The sequence below is a fragment of the Cyprinodon tularosa genome, unplaced genomic scaffold, assembly GCF_016077235.1.
Source record: "Cyprinodon tularosa strain WSP-4 unplaced genomic scaffold, ASM1607723v1 ctg726, whole genome shotgun sequence".
Taxonomy (NCBI): domain Eukaryota; kingdom Metazoa; phylum Chordata; class Actinopteri; order Cyprinodontiformes; family Cyprinodontidae; genus Cyprinodon; species Cyprinodon tularosa.
Genome location: NW_024039481.1, coordinates 400,716 through 414,848, shown reverse-complemented (window position 1 = coordinate 414,848; position 14,133 = coordinate 400,716). Strand labels below are relative to the sequence as shown.

At 38.3% G+C, this 14,133-nt stretch overlaps 1 protein-coding gene across 6 annotated transcripts in view; it reads left to right on the top strand.

Moving 5' to 3' along the window:
- caskin1 (CASK interacting protein 1) overlaps positions 1-14,133 on the top strand; it is a 178,422-nt gene that overhangs the window by 139,919 nt on the left and 24,370 nt on the right. For 3 of the 6 annotated variants that reach the window (XM_038269252.1, XM_038269249.1, XM_038269248.1), the window contains 5 exons: positions 2,063-2,167; positions 2,882-3,000; positions 6,002-6,083; positions 7,175-7,284; positions 10,613-10,723. In XM_038269252.1, the coding sequence (XP_038125180.1) occupies positions 2,063-2,167; positions 2,882-3,000; positions 6,002-6,083; positions 7,175-7,284; positions 10,613-10,723 (527 nt within the window). The remainder of the gene's footprint in view (positions 1-2,062; positions 2,168-2,881; positions 3,001-6,001; positions 6,084-7,174; positions 7,285-10,612; positions 10,724-14,133) is intronic. The other 3 variants (XM_038269250.1, XM_038269253.1, XM_038269251.1) reach the window with 2 other exon arrangements.

Genomic DNA, 14,133 nt, shown 5'->3' with positions numbered 1-14,133 from the left:
GCCCAACATATATAATCACACGCCAATGGATGCATTATATATGTATGTGTATGTACATTATGGCATTATATGTGTATATACACGGGTATTTGTGTAAGGAATAATGTATACACAATGAGTATATAAATGTTTTCATATATTTATATATATCTGCTGTCTTTTTCTGTGTGTGGGAGAGAGAAGAAAGATGTGAGAATGTGTGAGGATGAAAATGCGCTTCAGATGTAGATAAAAAAACGGACCTTCATGCTTTGTGCATTATGTCTCTGATTAGGGATCAGTTTCATCAGCCCTGCTCATCATTTTATTCTGAGAAAACGGTATATCCTGGAAATTCAAGAAAATTAGATTTAAGATTATAAGATAAAAGCAAGAATAAAATAATGAATAGTACATAAACATTTATTTATAGCAGTGGGAACATACTGTGCCTTGCAGAAATAAGCAGTAGTACCGTGCTTCAGGCACAGGGCGCCGCCATAAATCAAAAGCAATATGCCAGATGCTCCTACTAGGCAAGGCAAGGTAAGGCAATTTTATTTGTATGGCACAATTCAGTACATGGACCTTTCAAAGTGCTTTACATGCATTAGATAATAAACAAATAAAAGCATAATAATAAAAAAAAAAAACATTTGTAAAACAAATTAAACAACAGGACCACAAAAAAGCAGTATAAAAGTAAGTAAAAACAAACCAAAACAAACATGATAAAAGCAGGTAGAGAAGAAAATAAAACAGTACGACCACAACCTTAGACTATTAATACCTCAGTTAAATTTAACTTCAACTGTGTAAGGCAGTTCTAAAAGAAAAAATTGGTTTTTAACTTTGATTTAAAATAACTTTCAGCACTTTTAAAGTCTTCTGGGATTTTGTTCCAGATAATTGGAGCATAGGAACCAAATGCTAAAATACTAGAAGTTAGTTTGATTCTTTACATTTTTTTTATCTTTTATGTTCAATAATCTAATTTCTACCACAAGATTATTCATTCTTTCTAATGATAGTTCAATTCTTAGATATATTTTATATACTGTTGTTTGGTAACTTAACCATCTACAGTATATTTCAAACAAACTCTACTCTAATCTACCTAGGCTTGCCAACCGTCCCTTGAAAAATGAAATTGTTCCATATTTAGAAATAGAAGTACCTGTCCCGTATTTAGTGTCCCGTATTACTGTGACAGTAAAAAAAAATAGTCAGTGATAAGCTAATGGAAAATGAAATACAAGGGCACGTTACATACAAAACTTACGGTAAATTTGTTCTCAGGCCCTGTACTGTGACCAGGAGGGATGCGAAATAAAAAATACCTGGGTAGAAAAAGTCTGTGATAATATAAAGCACACTGCAAATATGCATCTAATTAAATGCAGATTTGAGTCAAATAAAAAAAAAAATAATCCTTTCACACACAAAGAGGGGCTATAAAAAAAAGAAAATCTCCATGCCAGGAGGGGTAAAGGCAGTCGGATCAGCTGACACGCACATGAGGTGTCCATTTAGTGCTTCTACTTGCACAATTTGTTTTAAAATAACAAGTATATATTAATAATTTTGGAAGGCATTGTAGTATTAAATGGTCTGAAACAGTCCATATTTGCATAATAAAATCTTTGGTATCAGTTGACCAAGTGCAAACGTAGAAAATGTTTATATAGCAAAACCCAGCCCCCTTCTAAAGTTTAAAAAAGTTGTAGCTATGACCTTTAAGCTAAAGGATTAAAAACGTTACATAAGCATAAATAATTATAAATGAAAAGAGAGAGAATGAAGCTGTGATGACAGGCTGCCGGTTCAGTTATCATTGAAAAATTTTTTTTAAACTTTCGTTCATTTAGTAAGATGTAAAAGTGAGAAAGCTAAATATGTTTCTACTAAAACTTCTCGTTCAAACCAAAATTTTGTCAAATAACCCCCTAAAAACAGAAGGTCCTAAATATAAAATAAACATAATTTGCTGCTTCTGTAAAAACATGGTTCCATATCAAATCAGCAGCTCCCTTTGTCACTTCAGGGCTCGGTTAGAGGTTAACAGTGGTGTTCTGTGTTGAAGGTTGTCAAGGCTCAGAGGCAAGTCCTCACAGTTCTCCCACCCCATCCAGCGGGCCCCATGGAGGCTCCAACGAAGAGATCTGGGTTCTGCGCAAGCCCGTGGCAGGTAATTAAGCCGCGCTGCGCTGAGCCCTCAGCCTCTGACTCCTTAAAGTCTGAACGGGACCAAACAGTATCTGACGTCTGTAAAAATCCTTCCCTCCCGCCACCTGTGGCCTTCCAACCGTCCCCCCCCACAGGGGACAACAAAGCCATCGGACTGTTTGAGCCGTAGGAGGATGGTGCTTGAAGGCTTTCAGATACTTTTTGACCTGCTCCCGACAGTCTCCCATGTTTTGCTTATCCCTCCATCTGAAACCTATCTGAGCATAGTAGCCGTATGTCTAGGCTGCAGGCATTTGCATCGGTCTACAGTCTGTGTGTCTTTCCGAATGGGAGGATGTTGATGTGGGAGAGACCGAAAAAGGCAAAGAAAGAATAAGATGGATAGAGGGAATAGTATGCGTGTGTATATTTGACGAGTCTGATTGCGAGAGGCATGTCTTTATTCCACTTTATGTTTGTCACTCAGACATCTGTTGGCTTGTCTGTCTGTCCTGTCCATCCACCCACATGCTGCCCAGTGCATTTCCACGGAGAGCCACACCTCTTACACTGCAACCCTGGATGTTAGCTTAATTTCTTTGTGTGTGTGTTTGTGTGTGCGAATGCTTCCGCATGTGTATAACGTCTCCACGCAACGTCTGGGCGATGCTGTGGGTGTGTGACTGATTGTACTTGTATGTTCTTGTGCGTGTGTGCGTGCGTGTATGCATTGCAGGTGGAGATCGCAGCAGTGTTGGGAGTTCTGGGAGCGTGACCAGTGTGAGGTCATCCGGCAGCGGTCAGAGCGCCACAAGTGCTGCGCACATCCTCCACGCGCAGGCAGAGGGTGTAAAGGTGCGCCGCACAGGAACAAACACACTCTCTGATATTACCCTTGATCTGCTCAAGACTTACAGCAGATGTCTGATGATTTCTATTGAAAAAAAGTTTAAGGAGAAGTCCGGTTAGTAAGGAATAATTAATGGATCATTATCTATACCTAAAACTAATACGTTTGCGGTGATATCAGTAAAAAAATGGCCGCTCTGGGAGCCATTTTTGCCCAAATATAGTAACACCTCACTCCTGACATCTTCCAGCAGTGACATCACGGTGCGGTAAGCCTAGCGCCATTCTCCCCGCTTTACAAGCAAAATCAATGGGAACTACTAGACACATCTGCAATCAACAACAATTATTTTAGATTTCCAGAAGACTTCACCATTGAAATTCACCAGAGCTATAGTGAAACTGACAATGCCCACGTGCATGGCAGCTGGATGTTGGAATACATCGGGTAAAAGTGAAAGAAAATGAGTTATTTCACCTTTACAATTTATGATCCTCCACTGGTTCCTTGTTAGGTTGCCAACTTGAAGAGGGAGGATTTGTCATTGAACTTCTGGCCAGAGAAAAAACATGTAATATGTAGCCAACATTTGGAAGAAGAATGTTTTCAAGATGAATTGAATAATAGCGCGTTGTGACTTGATCAACAGCCGATACCACACCGTGACATCACAAACCAGTAGGTGGCAGTAGTGTTCTTTGGCAAACATGGATGCCTCCAGTAAAGCACATTCAAATGAAAATGACTCTTAATTAAAAACACTCATCATTTATAGAACAGTTTGTAATAATTTAATACTTAAAGTAATTTCAGAAGTTTGAATTCTGAATATGACTGGACTTTTCCTTTTAAGCAGGGGCGGAGCTAGATGGGGGGCCAGGGATGGCCATGGCCTCCCTAACCCAATCATTGGCCACCCCTGTGGCCACCACTACCATTTTTATCCCTCTAATACAGACGGTGGCAGCAGTAACACTCTCAAGTGGGATGTTTTAACTTTTTTAACATTTTAATTTTCCATATGTAAACAATTACCTTACAAAAAAAACGCTGCGGTTAATTATGCCCATCAATATACTAACATTAAAGATGATAATAACACAATTCATGCTCTTTTCAGAACTAGATTTTTTCTTATATTGGATAAAGACAAAATTATGTCTCTGCAAGTCATCTAAGGAATCTTCACTGAAATCAGAGATAAATAACTATTTTAATAACAAGTAATCCATTTAATGTGGATATTAGAACATGTAAATATAAATTTTTATGCAGATTTATTATTAATAAAAGTAGGTAAATAATGATGATGAATAAGATGTTTGCCCCAGAACTTAAAACTGAAAAATCTTGTCCACTGCACCTTTAATTTAGACAGCATGGATGTTTAAAAATATGCATCTCTTTGTTAGCAAAGGCTGTAGAAAAGTATAGTTTTTGTTTATTTAGAAAATATGGATGTTGTGCTCGTTTCTGTTGCAACAGTGTAGATTGATCCTGAGGTTCATGTGCCTTTTGGCCACCCCTCAATGTTCATTGGTTATTGACCACCCTTATTAGGATTTTCTGGCTACGCCTCTGCTTTTAAGGAATACCTTTTATTCCTTAAGGAAATGAAAAATCTGTAGAGATAGGATTTAAGGTACGGTCATTATATTAAAATGGTACATTAACTGCATTATACAGAGATGTTAAAACGTACAATAATACAGTCCAAGAAAACTCAAATTTTACCCCCAAAATGATGAGTCTAAAGAGAAATGCCTATCTTAGCAGTTAGATAATCTTTATAGAGATATGACATCAGAAAATGTAGGCTCTGCAAAACAATGTCCTATAAAAAAATTGGGGCCCAACTGGAAAAGTTTGAGAGCCATTTTGCCAGAATTCAGCGAGTTACCAATGGTGATGTGACCTACGTGTAACAAACAGCAATGTTAGGACTAGCTTAAAACCGTGATAGCCTAATGGGTGAGTTATAACGTTTTTGTTTTTTGATGTACATGTAGATCATGCCAAGTTATTACTTCATCAGCAGGTATTTTAGCAAGCTTTAAACTCTTTGTGCTGATAACAGGATATTTTTTTTATTTATCTTTACATACAAAGAAGAAAGAGCAGGACAGACTTTAATTCATATTTGTTCAAATCTGTTACAACAAAATTATATGATTATTAGAACACACAAAGAGGCCTTTGTCTGAAATATTAATTGTCCATTTTGCTGTATATTAATGTGTCTCAGAAATGTAGAAATGATTTGCTTGAACCGCGCAGAGTTCAGTTCAAGCCCAGTTCATAGACTTATCTTTTGCAAATATAATAAAATTGCAAATTGTCAAATTCAATCTGAAATAAAGACATTGAAAAAAATTATAAAAGTAAAATCTGAGCAAACAACAAAGTTGCTCTCAAAACATTTCTTTTTTTATTAAGATGTTTTTCAAAGTTCAACAATAGACAACACGTGTCGTCTCAAGGCGTTTTACGGTTCACCAGATCATACAGTCATCGACTCATTGACTCAAATACAATCCCTCACACTAAGCATGCTTGTAGCGACAGTGGACAGGAAAAACTCCCTTTTAACAGGAAAAAAAGTTTAATTTCTGAATTGCATTTTTGTTTGTTTAATTTCACTTTCAATATGTGTTCTTTGCTTGCAACAATAATGGAACAAAATTCCCTCCATACATTTAGTCCAAAATGTGTAACTGCAGCATAGTTGCCCTTGATTAGATAACGTATCTGTTGCCTGTCATTCAGAAACAACTCAATTCTACTTCATTCAAACTCTAAATACCTCAAACTTCTGTTTAGCTAAAACTATTCTGCATTTAAAATCTACTTTAAAATTTGATTTCCTGTACTTTTTGCTTGAATCTTTGGACATGTTTTGCTTTGCCGCTCCAGCCCATGTTCAGTCTCCTACAATGTAAATGAGTTAAATTGTGAGATGGCCTTAAATCCGAGCTCTAATGAATCTTTGTCCACATCTGGTTGCAGCTTTTAGCCACCGTCTTGTCCCAGTCTGCTAAAGCCAAGGAGCATCTGATGGAGCAGTCCAAGTCTGTGGACCAACCTGCAGGTTAGACTGATCAGTGATTCCCAACAGGGGGTGCTCGTACCCCTAGTGGTCCGCGAGTGCATTGCAAGGGGTCCATGAAAATATTTTCTTTATTAGATGGTAAAATAAAATGGGTCTGGGATCTGTTCTGCTTTGTGAAGACCCAACTGAGAAATTAAGCAAGCTTTTATTAACCAAAAAGTAAGTTTTTCTTCTATATTTGAGTTCACCTTCAGCCGTGACCCACATCACGACCAACCAGAGGAACAGACTGGATGTAGAGAACAGCCTGGGATCTGCTTTTTTTCACACTGAACTATCAAAGCGGCTCAGGTGTCTTGATGAAAACAAATAAAACTAATTAAGTCAGTCTGACTATCATTTTTTTTTTTTTGTATTTTGCTTCCAATTAAGGGAGTTACTCAGAGGAGCTCCAGTTTTATAAATACAGGTTTATAATATGATTTTATTTTGTATTTATCTCGATTCCTTATAAACTTCCAGGGAACACATTTATGTTTTTTTAATGGAAAGATTAAAATGCCTTAGAAAGCATATTTCAAATTAAAGATTAAGTAATTTTTTTCTTTTTATTGTACGTTCCACTTTTGGAGAATCATCAATAGTTTTTCGGACAAAATACCCAAAGAGGTACACAAGGCAAAAAAAGGTTGAGAAACATTGTCCTACATAAAAACTAGAAAAGGGAAAACTTAAAAAGAATGGTGGTAATGGAGCGATTCAGTAAAACAAACATTAAAGAATCGCAGTTTGACATTTTGACTGTAAAATGAGAATGTTAAAGATTCGGCCTTTCAATAATGTCATCATATCACGTCTACACTCACTCACAGCTCTTGGCTTGTTCAGCAGACAGATGGCCAAGGCAGGGGATGTAGGAGGAAGTGTAGAAGGGTATGATTGGTTCAGATGGTTTTTTTATATCTCGGTAAATGGGAATCTGATTGGTTGCTTGGTAAAGCAATGAGAAAGTGATGGAGGAGAGTAAAAGTCAGAGAGCTAGCTGAGGAAAATCATCTGTTGATGGATGGAGTCATCCAAGCATTGCTTTGACAGCTTCTCCCCGGCCAATGATTTCTCTTCACCTACAGGCTCTGCCAGCTCCTCCAGAACGTCGAGCCAATCAGGCTGCCCGCTCCACGAAGCGCCGCCTTACGACGCCACAGCATCCAGGAAGGGGGAGGTTCCTTGCGAGGGGAAGGTAGGACAGTCCCAAATCCCCACAGATTTAGTCCTCTGTAATAAAAAAAAAAAAAAAAAGAAAGTCTCACATAGTCAGTCGCCACTTTGGGCTTCTGACTGCGTGGGGATGAGAATGTAGCTCCGCTTTCACCCGCTTCCACACAAAAACACTCACACCAAGATGTCCCAGCGGTTTCTTTCGCAACTGGCTTCGTCTGTGCTGCGAGTTTTCGGATGCAGCCACGACACGGTGAGTGTGTGCGTGAAGGGGTCTCATGCAAATCTGTGCTGGAGGAATCTAGCGTGAACGTGTGTCAGAAGATGTGCAATACTTCATTATTCACTCCTTTTAGTTGCAGTTTCTCTTCTTCCATTGCAACATTTGCTTTTCTTTTTGTTGTTTTATTTTTTTCTTTGGAACTAATTTTAAAAATCAGAGAAAGCAGAAGTTTGACAGAGATTAATGGGTGTTGCTTGTGTTGTTAGGGTGTGTGTGTGTGTGGTGGCAGGTGCCCAGGAATCTGCATGGTGTGGAAGGACTATTTCGGCACAAAAAGTGCTAAATCTGATCTTCCACCATCTACAATTAGATGCCATTTAGGCATAGGGTGTGCATGTTTATGGGTGGATTAGCCTCATGTCTAATGGCATGTTATTATTTTAAGTTCTAAACAGACGCAGCAAATTTAAAAAGAAACAGGTTTCGATGGGGGAGACGTGCATCACATGCCTGCACTGTTTGTATCTGTGCTGCTATGTAAGCCATGTTCTGAGGACCATCTGTTAGCTGCAGTGGAATCCTGACTCCTCAGTGAGACAGCCTCCTGATACCTCCTTCAGCAGGGAAACATGGCGGACAGAAAAAAGAGATGCGGGACCAGCAGATAAATAAGGGGTAGAAACTAAAAATGACAGGTGTAGCCAGCAACAGAGAGGGAAAAGAAACCCTTAATCAGGCCGATTCCTGCAGCCTGCAGAGCAGGTTTTAGCTCAATCGTGTCTATTTCCTTACAGATCAGAAGATTAAATTATATAAACTTCTGAGAATCTCAAACAACAGAGCATATTTTATTCCCTTTAACTAAGTAGTGAGTATCAGCTTTAGAATAGAGATGAGTATGCAATTAAAAAAAAAGAATTTGGAAGAAAAGATGGACAAAAACAAATCAGGAAGGGTTGATATGCAGTGAACTATTAGAGAAAGTGAATTTGATGTACTAAATATCTGATAGATCAGACAGTAAGATTTCTGCATGTATTCACACTCATTTAAAATATGACATTGTCAATTAAAAATATATTTTTTGCTTTTATTATACATGATAGAAAGATGTAATGATTAGCATTGAAGTGGAGCGAGCAGACTGTCACGGTGCTGTATAGATCCAACATCTATAGCTAGTCTAACCCACTATAAGGAAGAACCTGTGGTTGGACAATACAGTACTATACTATAGAAATGTGCTAACAATGCTAACAGAGCTTATCCACTGCTTTTAAGTCTAACAGTCACTAAAATTGGCCCCAAAACAAGCTAACAAATTAGGCTGTATTGTAGTACTTAGATTTAAAGTCGTAGGGAAATCCTATTTAAATGTCAAATCATTCTGGCTTAAACGTGTATAAAAATGTACTCTTTATCAGACGATATTGTCCCAAAATTTTGAAAAAATAAAAAATCCTGTCTTAAAATCTGTGGGGTTTTTTCGTTATCTTATGCAGGCCAGTTAGTTATACGTCAGCCTGAACACCTAAATTTGGCCAATCATATATCAACGATCATCTGTCAATCACATTTTTTCGGTCAAAGCATCTTGATTCATATGTCGCAGCTAATATACGCAACGGTTGAAATCAGAATCATTTCCTTTCCCATTGAGTTCCGTCCCAGTGTTCATGGATGGACGTCTGTGTCTTCAGCAGGCGTAGAGCCAACAGAACTGGCGGCGTTGCGACGCAAGGGTTCAAACATGTACGGCTGTAAGCCTTCTACACCAAACCAAGCTTCTGCCGCCCTGGCGTCCTCTTCCACAACATCTTCGTCCCCGCTTTCCTCCTCTAAATAAAAAATGGATGATGGAGGAGACTCATCCATGACCTCCGACACTAAACTCTCCTCCTCTTGCATGTTTCCGCTGTCCATAGCGTTCCTTGACAGTGTCGTTTCTAAGTCACCAATTTAGTGCTACTTGGTCCCAATGGAATTTCCAATTGGGAACCTGCTAGCACTAAGTTGCTAACTGGTTAGCAAGATGCTTCCGACAAACCGGCGAAAACCAAACCTGCTTGCAAACCTTCCACCACAACAATACTGCCCCCTTGAAAAACGACAAATCACATTCACTTTATTCACTCGTGTAAAGTCGTGCACCACTCCGGGAGAATTCGGAAATGCAACCGTTGGAATGGCCGCTTCCCTACGACTTTAAGAACTTGCATCAGTTATTTTATAAGGCCTCATTTCCAGTATATTTTTACTTATTTAGTTCTAGAACTGGTTGACAGGTGTTTCTTCCACCTCACTTTAGGCTAGTTTTCAATATATGGAGTGAATTTTGTTCCATTATTGTTGAAAACATAATTTTTTTTTTCACAATGTGAAAAAAAACGAAAAAAATTTGTGATTTGAAATTTGGGAAAAGATGCAATTGAGAAATGAAATGTAAAAAAAGTTTGGAAGTAACTTTGCTCCCTTTTTTCTTATCTTATTATTTCAAACTAGTTTATCTAATATTTAATTTTATTTTCTATTTATGTTTCAGACAATCAACTAGATTTATATTTTGTATATTTTCAGATTGACCCTTTCACTTAAAGCCCAGCAGAAATACATCTTTTGAAAATATGAAATAATAAAAAAATTGTAAAAAAAAAAAAAAAAAAAAAAAGAGAAATAAAACAAAGTAAGAGAAATAAATCTGAAAGGAAAATAAAAAAAATGGTTTTCAGAGTGTTGTGTGTGGATTTTTTTTTATATAATCTTATTTGACAAAATGTGTTTGGTTTATTTAAAAAGTATTTTCTATTCTTTCAACAGTAATAAAACAAAACTCAACCCATAACGATAGAGCTAAGGCTAGGGAACCAGCACCAAGAGGATTATGTCATGTTTAAAGCCAGATTCTCCATTTAAAGCTACAGAAAAGGTGGCGTTTAAAAAAAAAAAACTTCTTTAAAACACGTAATAACAACAGCTCTGGGCTGCCAGCCAGAAATTGGTTTGATCCGTCCATAAGAACTTTAAAGTGGCGGCTGCATGGCCCAGTTTGGCCCTACTGATGAAAGGTTGCTGTGTAGTAGCAAACACGGTGCCAGTGACCGCATGCCCCCTGTCTTCTCTCCTGTAGAGCTCAGAGGCCGTTGTCCAATGGCTGAGCGACTTTCAGCTGCAGGTCTACGCTCCAAACTTCCAGGGTGCGGGCTATGACTTGCCCACCATTAGCCGAATGACTCCGGAGGTAAGGCAACCAAACCCTGAAACCCAGAGATCATGAACCCGCCCTCCAAGGACCACAGACGAAACTATTCTGAAATAATATGATTTGTTTTGTCCTCCATGTTGTCCAGGTGCATGTATATTTACCGTAATACCCCTTTCAAAAATCCTTTGAATATAATTAAACTTAAAGGTATGGAAGAACTGTTTTGATGTGCAGATCAAAATATAAGAGAAAAAGTTTCTGAAAATATTCAAATACTTGCATAGAAATTCACAAATACTGTATATTTGCAGTGCAGAATGTGTGCACTTGATTGTTAGGAAAAAATTGATTCTGTCAAATATTGGGATATTTTATTCTGTGATATTTGTATTGATTCAAAATTCTAATATCAAAATATTTCATTAGATGATACTGTATTTATTCAAATATGACATCTTAAATGTTAAAATAGTTTAGGGGCAAATATCCATTTCATTGTCATACTGTTTACTCTCTTAAGCCTTAAGTCTGATAGCCTAATATTCAGCTACTCTGCACCTGCTGAAGCAAAATATCTTATGAAAGAATCACAGTATATGTTCTTTGTTAAAATATGGGGATAAGTCAGGATAAATCATATCGTGAAACATGTATCGTGATTCATCTTGTATTGCTAACCTCTACCCAATTCACAGCCATAGCTGTTTTACATCTGTAGAATACACAAAGGGAATTTGGCTCCTAAAACAGAGCAAATATTTGCACATTTTTAAAGAGGATGTTTATTTATAGATTTATGCATCTGTGCAAACTACAGGTTGACTCATTTACAGTTATGTTGGCAACAAACAGATTGTGCCAAACAACTTTGTCACCTGGAAGTCATGTCGCACCCAACGAAAAAAGTGTCAAAGGTTGAGCTCAGTTCTTTTTTTATGCCCTGTTTGCAATCTATCACTCAGGTTGTCTGTGTGCAAAGTAGAAGCCCAAAATTCTTTCATTACAGTTCTGAAGTTTAGTTGTTATTTTGTTGAGGAGTGTAGTATTTACCCAGCATGCATCAAACTTGTCCACTCTTGAGATTGACAGCTGTCCCAGCATGCACTGCAGCAGCAGTAACTTTCAATGGAGCGCTCACAGACCTCAGATTATTAAGTTAAAAGTTCTCCTCTCTGTTGCGGTTACTCAACCAAAGACTTTGTAAGATTGTTTGAGGTGAGAAGATATTTCTAAGCATCATTATATGACTCATTTACTGATTTAGTGCGTAATTTAAAAAACAAATTCAGAAGTTGAGAGGACAACAGCAACCAGCGAACCAATTTATGCTGCATGCTCCCATCCTACCAAGTCAATACTTTCCTGTGTTCTTATCAAGAAAATACTTGGTGAGGACACAAGTCCGTACTCACGCTCTTGTGAATTGAGAAACAGCCTTTGTGTCAAATCATTGCAATACATCTCAGAAAATGTTGTGATGCTAACCAGTTTCCGTTAGAAACCGGAGCTCTTTATAGCATAGCACTCTGTCTGGATTAGCTGTCATAAAACGGGACAGATGGACCCAGTATTCAAAGTGATACAGTCAATAGGAAAGTTCTAAAACGTTTATTAACATAAAACAAACAGAAACAGAACAGGGGCACGAGGTTGTGGCTCATGGCGACTGCAGGAGGGGGGGCGGGGCACTGCCCAATCACAGGCACTCTGGTTGTGGGAGAAACACAGGTAAGTGACCATGATCATCTGACAGGAGATGATTATCTGTGTGAGTCACCTGTCTGGTTTGATATTCCAGCCCAGCACCGTCTCCAGTCCATTAGAGGGGCCGGGGGCCGATGGGCTTCCAACCAACGCAGCGTCACACAGAGTTTTCCCGATGCTGCAGCCCCAGAGATCTTGCTGGAAGCTGATCCAAGTCAGGTGAAGAGAGATCGGGCAGAAACAGTAGGATCCAGGCTTCTAGGAATCCTCAGAGCGCTCAGGCAGGTTTAGAGTCCGACAAAGTTCAGAAGTGTGCCTAGAAGGACACACACAGATGCAAACAGGCAGCCTCAGATGCAGACGGGCAAATTCGGTGGTTGAGAGGAAGCAGAGACAAGACGTTGCACCAGGATGAGCAGGACTTTAAACTGGTCTCCTTCTTGGAGCCAGGCTTATGGGCATAAAACTGATCCTCCCCGCGTTCCGAGCCAAAACTCTGAGGACTCTGCGGGGAAAGACCAGGACACGATCAGGAGATGAGAAAGACACAAAACCCCCTCCTTCCACTGGCCCCCAGGAACCAAGAAAATAACTAAAAACTGACTAACAGACGAAACAAAAACCTAAAAAATAATGATCTGACCTCGATAGCTGGGCTGGAACGAATATAAAGCCCCAACAGCAGGTGGATGAGATGAGTGATAATTAGATGGGAAGGAGGGATATTAGCAATTAAGGCCAGCTATCAGAGCAGATCATGACATTAGCATCCTTAAGCGCAGCTACAAAAGCACCAGCTTCTTCAGCCTACTTTCCCCTCTTCCTTTGTTATGTCCTGATCATCTTCATTACCTCTTGCGATCTCGACATTGTCATCAATTTCAACGTGAAAAGGTTTATCGCTACTCATGGCTGTTTTGGCTGAACGGGCTAGCAATACAAGACCTAGCATACTTTATTTAACATGGGAACGTCGTTTTGACAATATTTTAACTAAATATATTAAAACTGAACAACTTGCTAATTTTTCACTGTATTGTTTTGACATCGTAAATAAATATTCCTCAGATGAAGTCTGTTCTTGCAACGAATCGACAATCCCTTTAAAGGGAGCTGTTGTTGCCAACGGAAGCACAACTGTTTTCTTATCTCTCTTTATCCATGAAGTCTTCATTTAATAACCATATGTTCTATTAATGGAGGTCTTTTTTTGTGTTATTAGAATTTGTTTAATAAACTCGTTCTAACAGAAAACACTTTCCTCCATTCGCCCTGCTACCATCACATTCTTCCCTTCGACTAGATCAGCAATCTCTGCAATACCTCTATGTTAAGGTGACCAGATTTATGCAATTTTTACATATTTATTCATATTTAAACAAATATCAAGTGTGAAATCCAGGAATGCGCCTCTTCCATTAAGATAAATAATGTTAATCAATCTATAGTGTTTATAAGTGCCATGATTCAGTCTTCTCTGTCTTCTTCCCTTAACATAACATTGTTTTCAGTAACAGTTTGTAGTTTCCCTCTTTTTCCATTACCAAAAATTAAAATGAAACATTTTTATATATATACAAATAGAAAAACATATTTTTTTCTACATAATGATATAAAATGAAACGACCTCCAGTTGTTTCCTGTAGCTGTATCCTAGACAGCTGCAGTGCATTTGGTAGCCTTCAGCAGCCTGGATTAAAACCTGGATTAGGTTAGATTTTTATATTCAGATTAAATTAAAA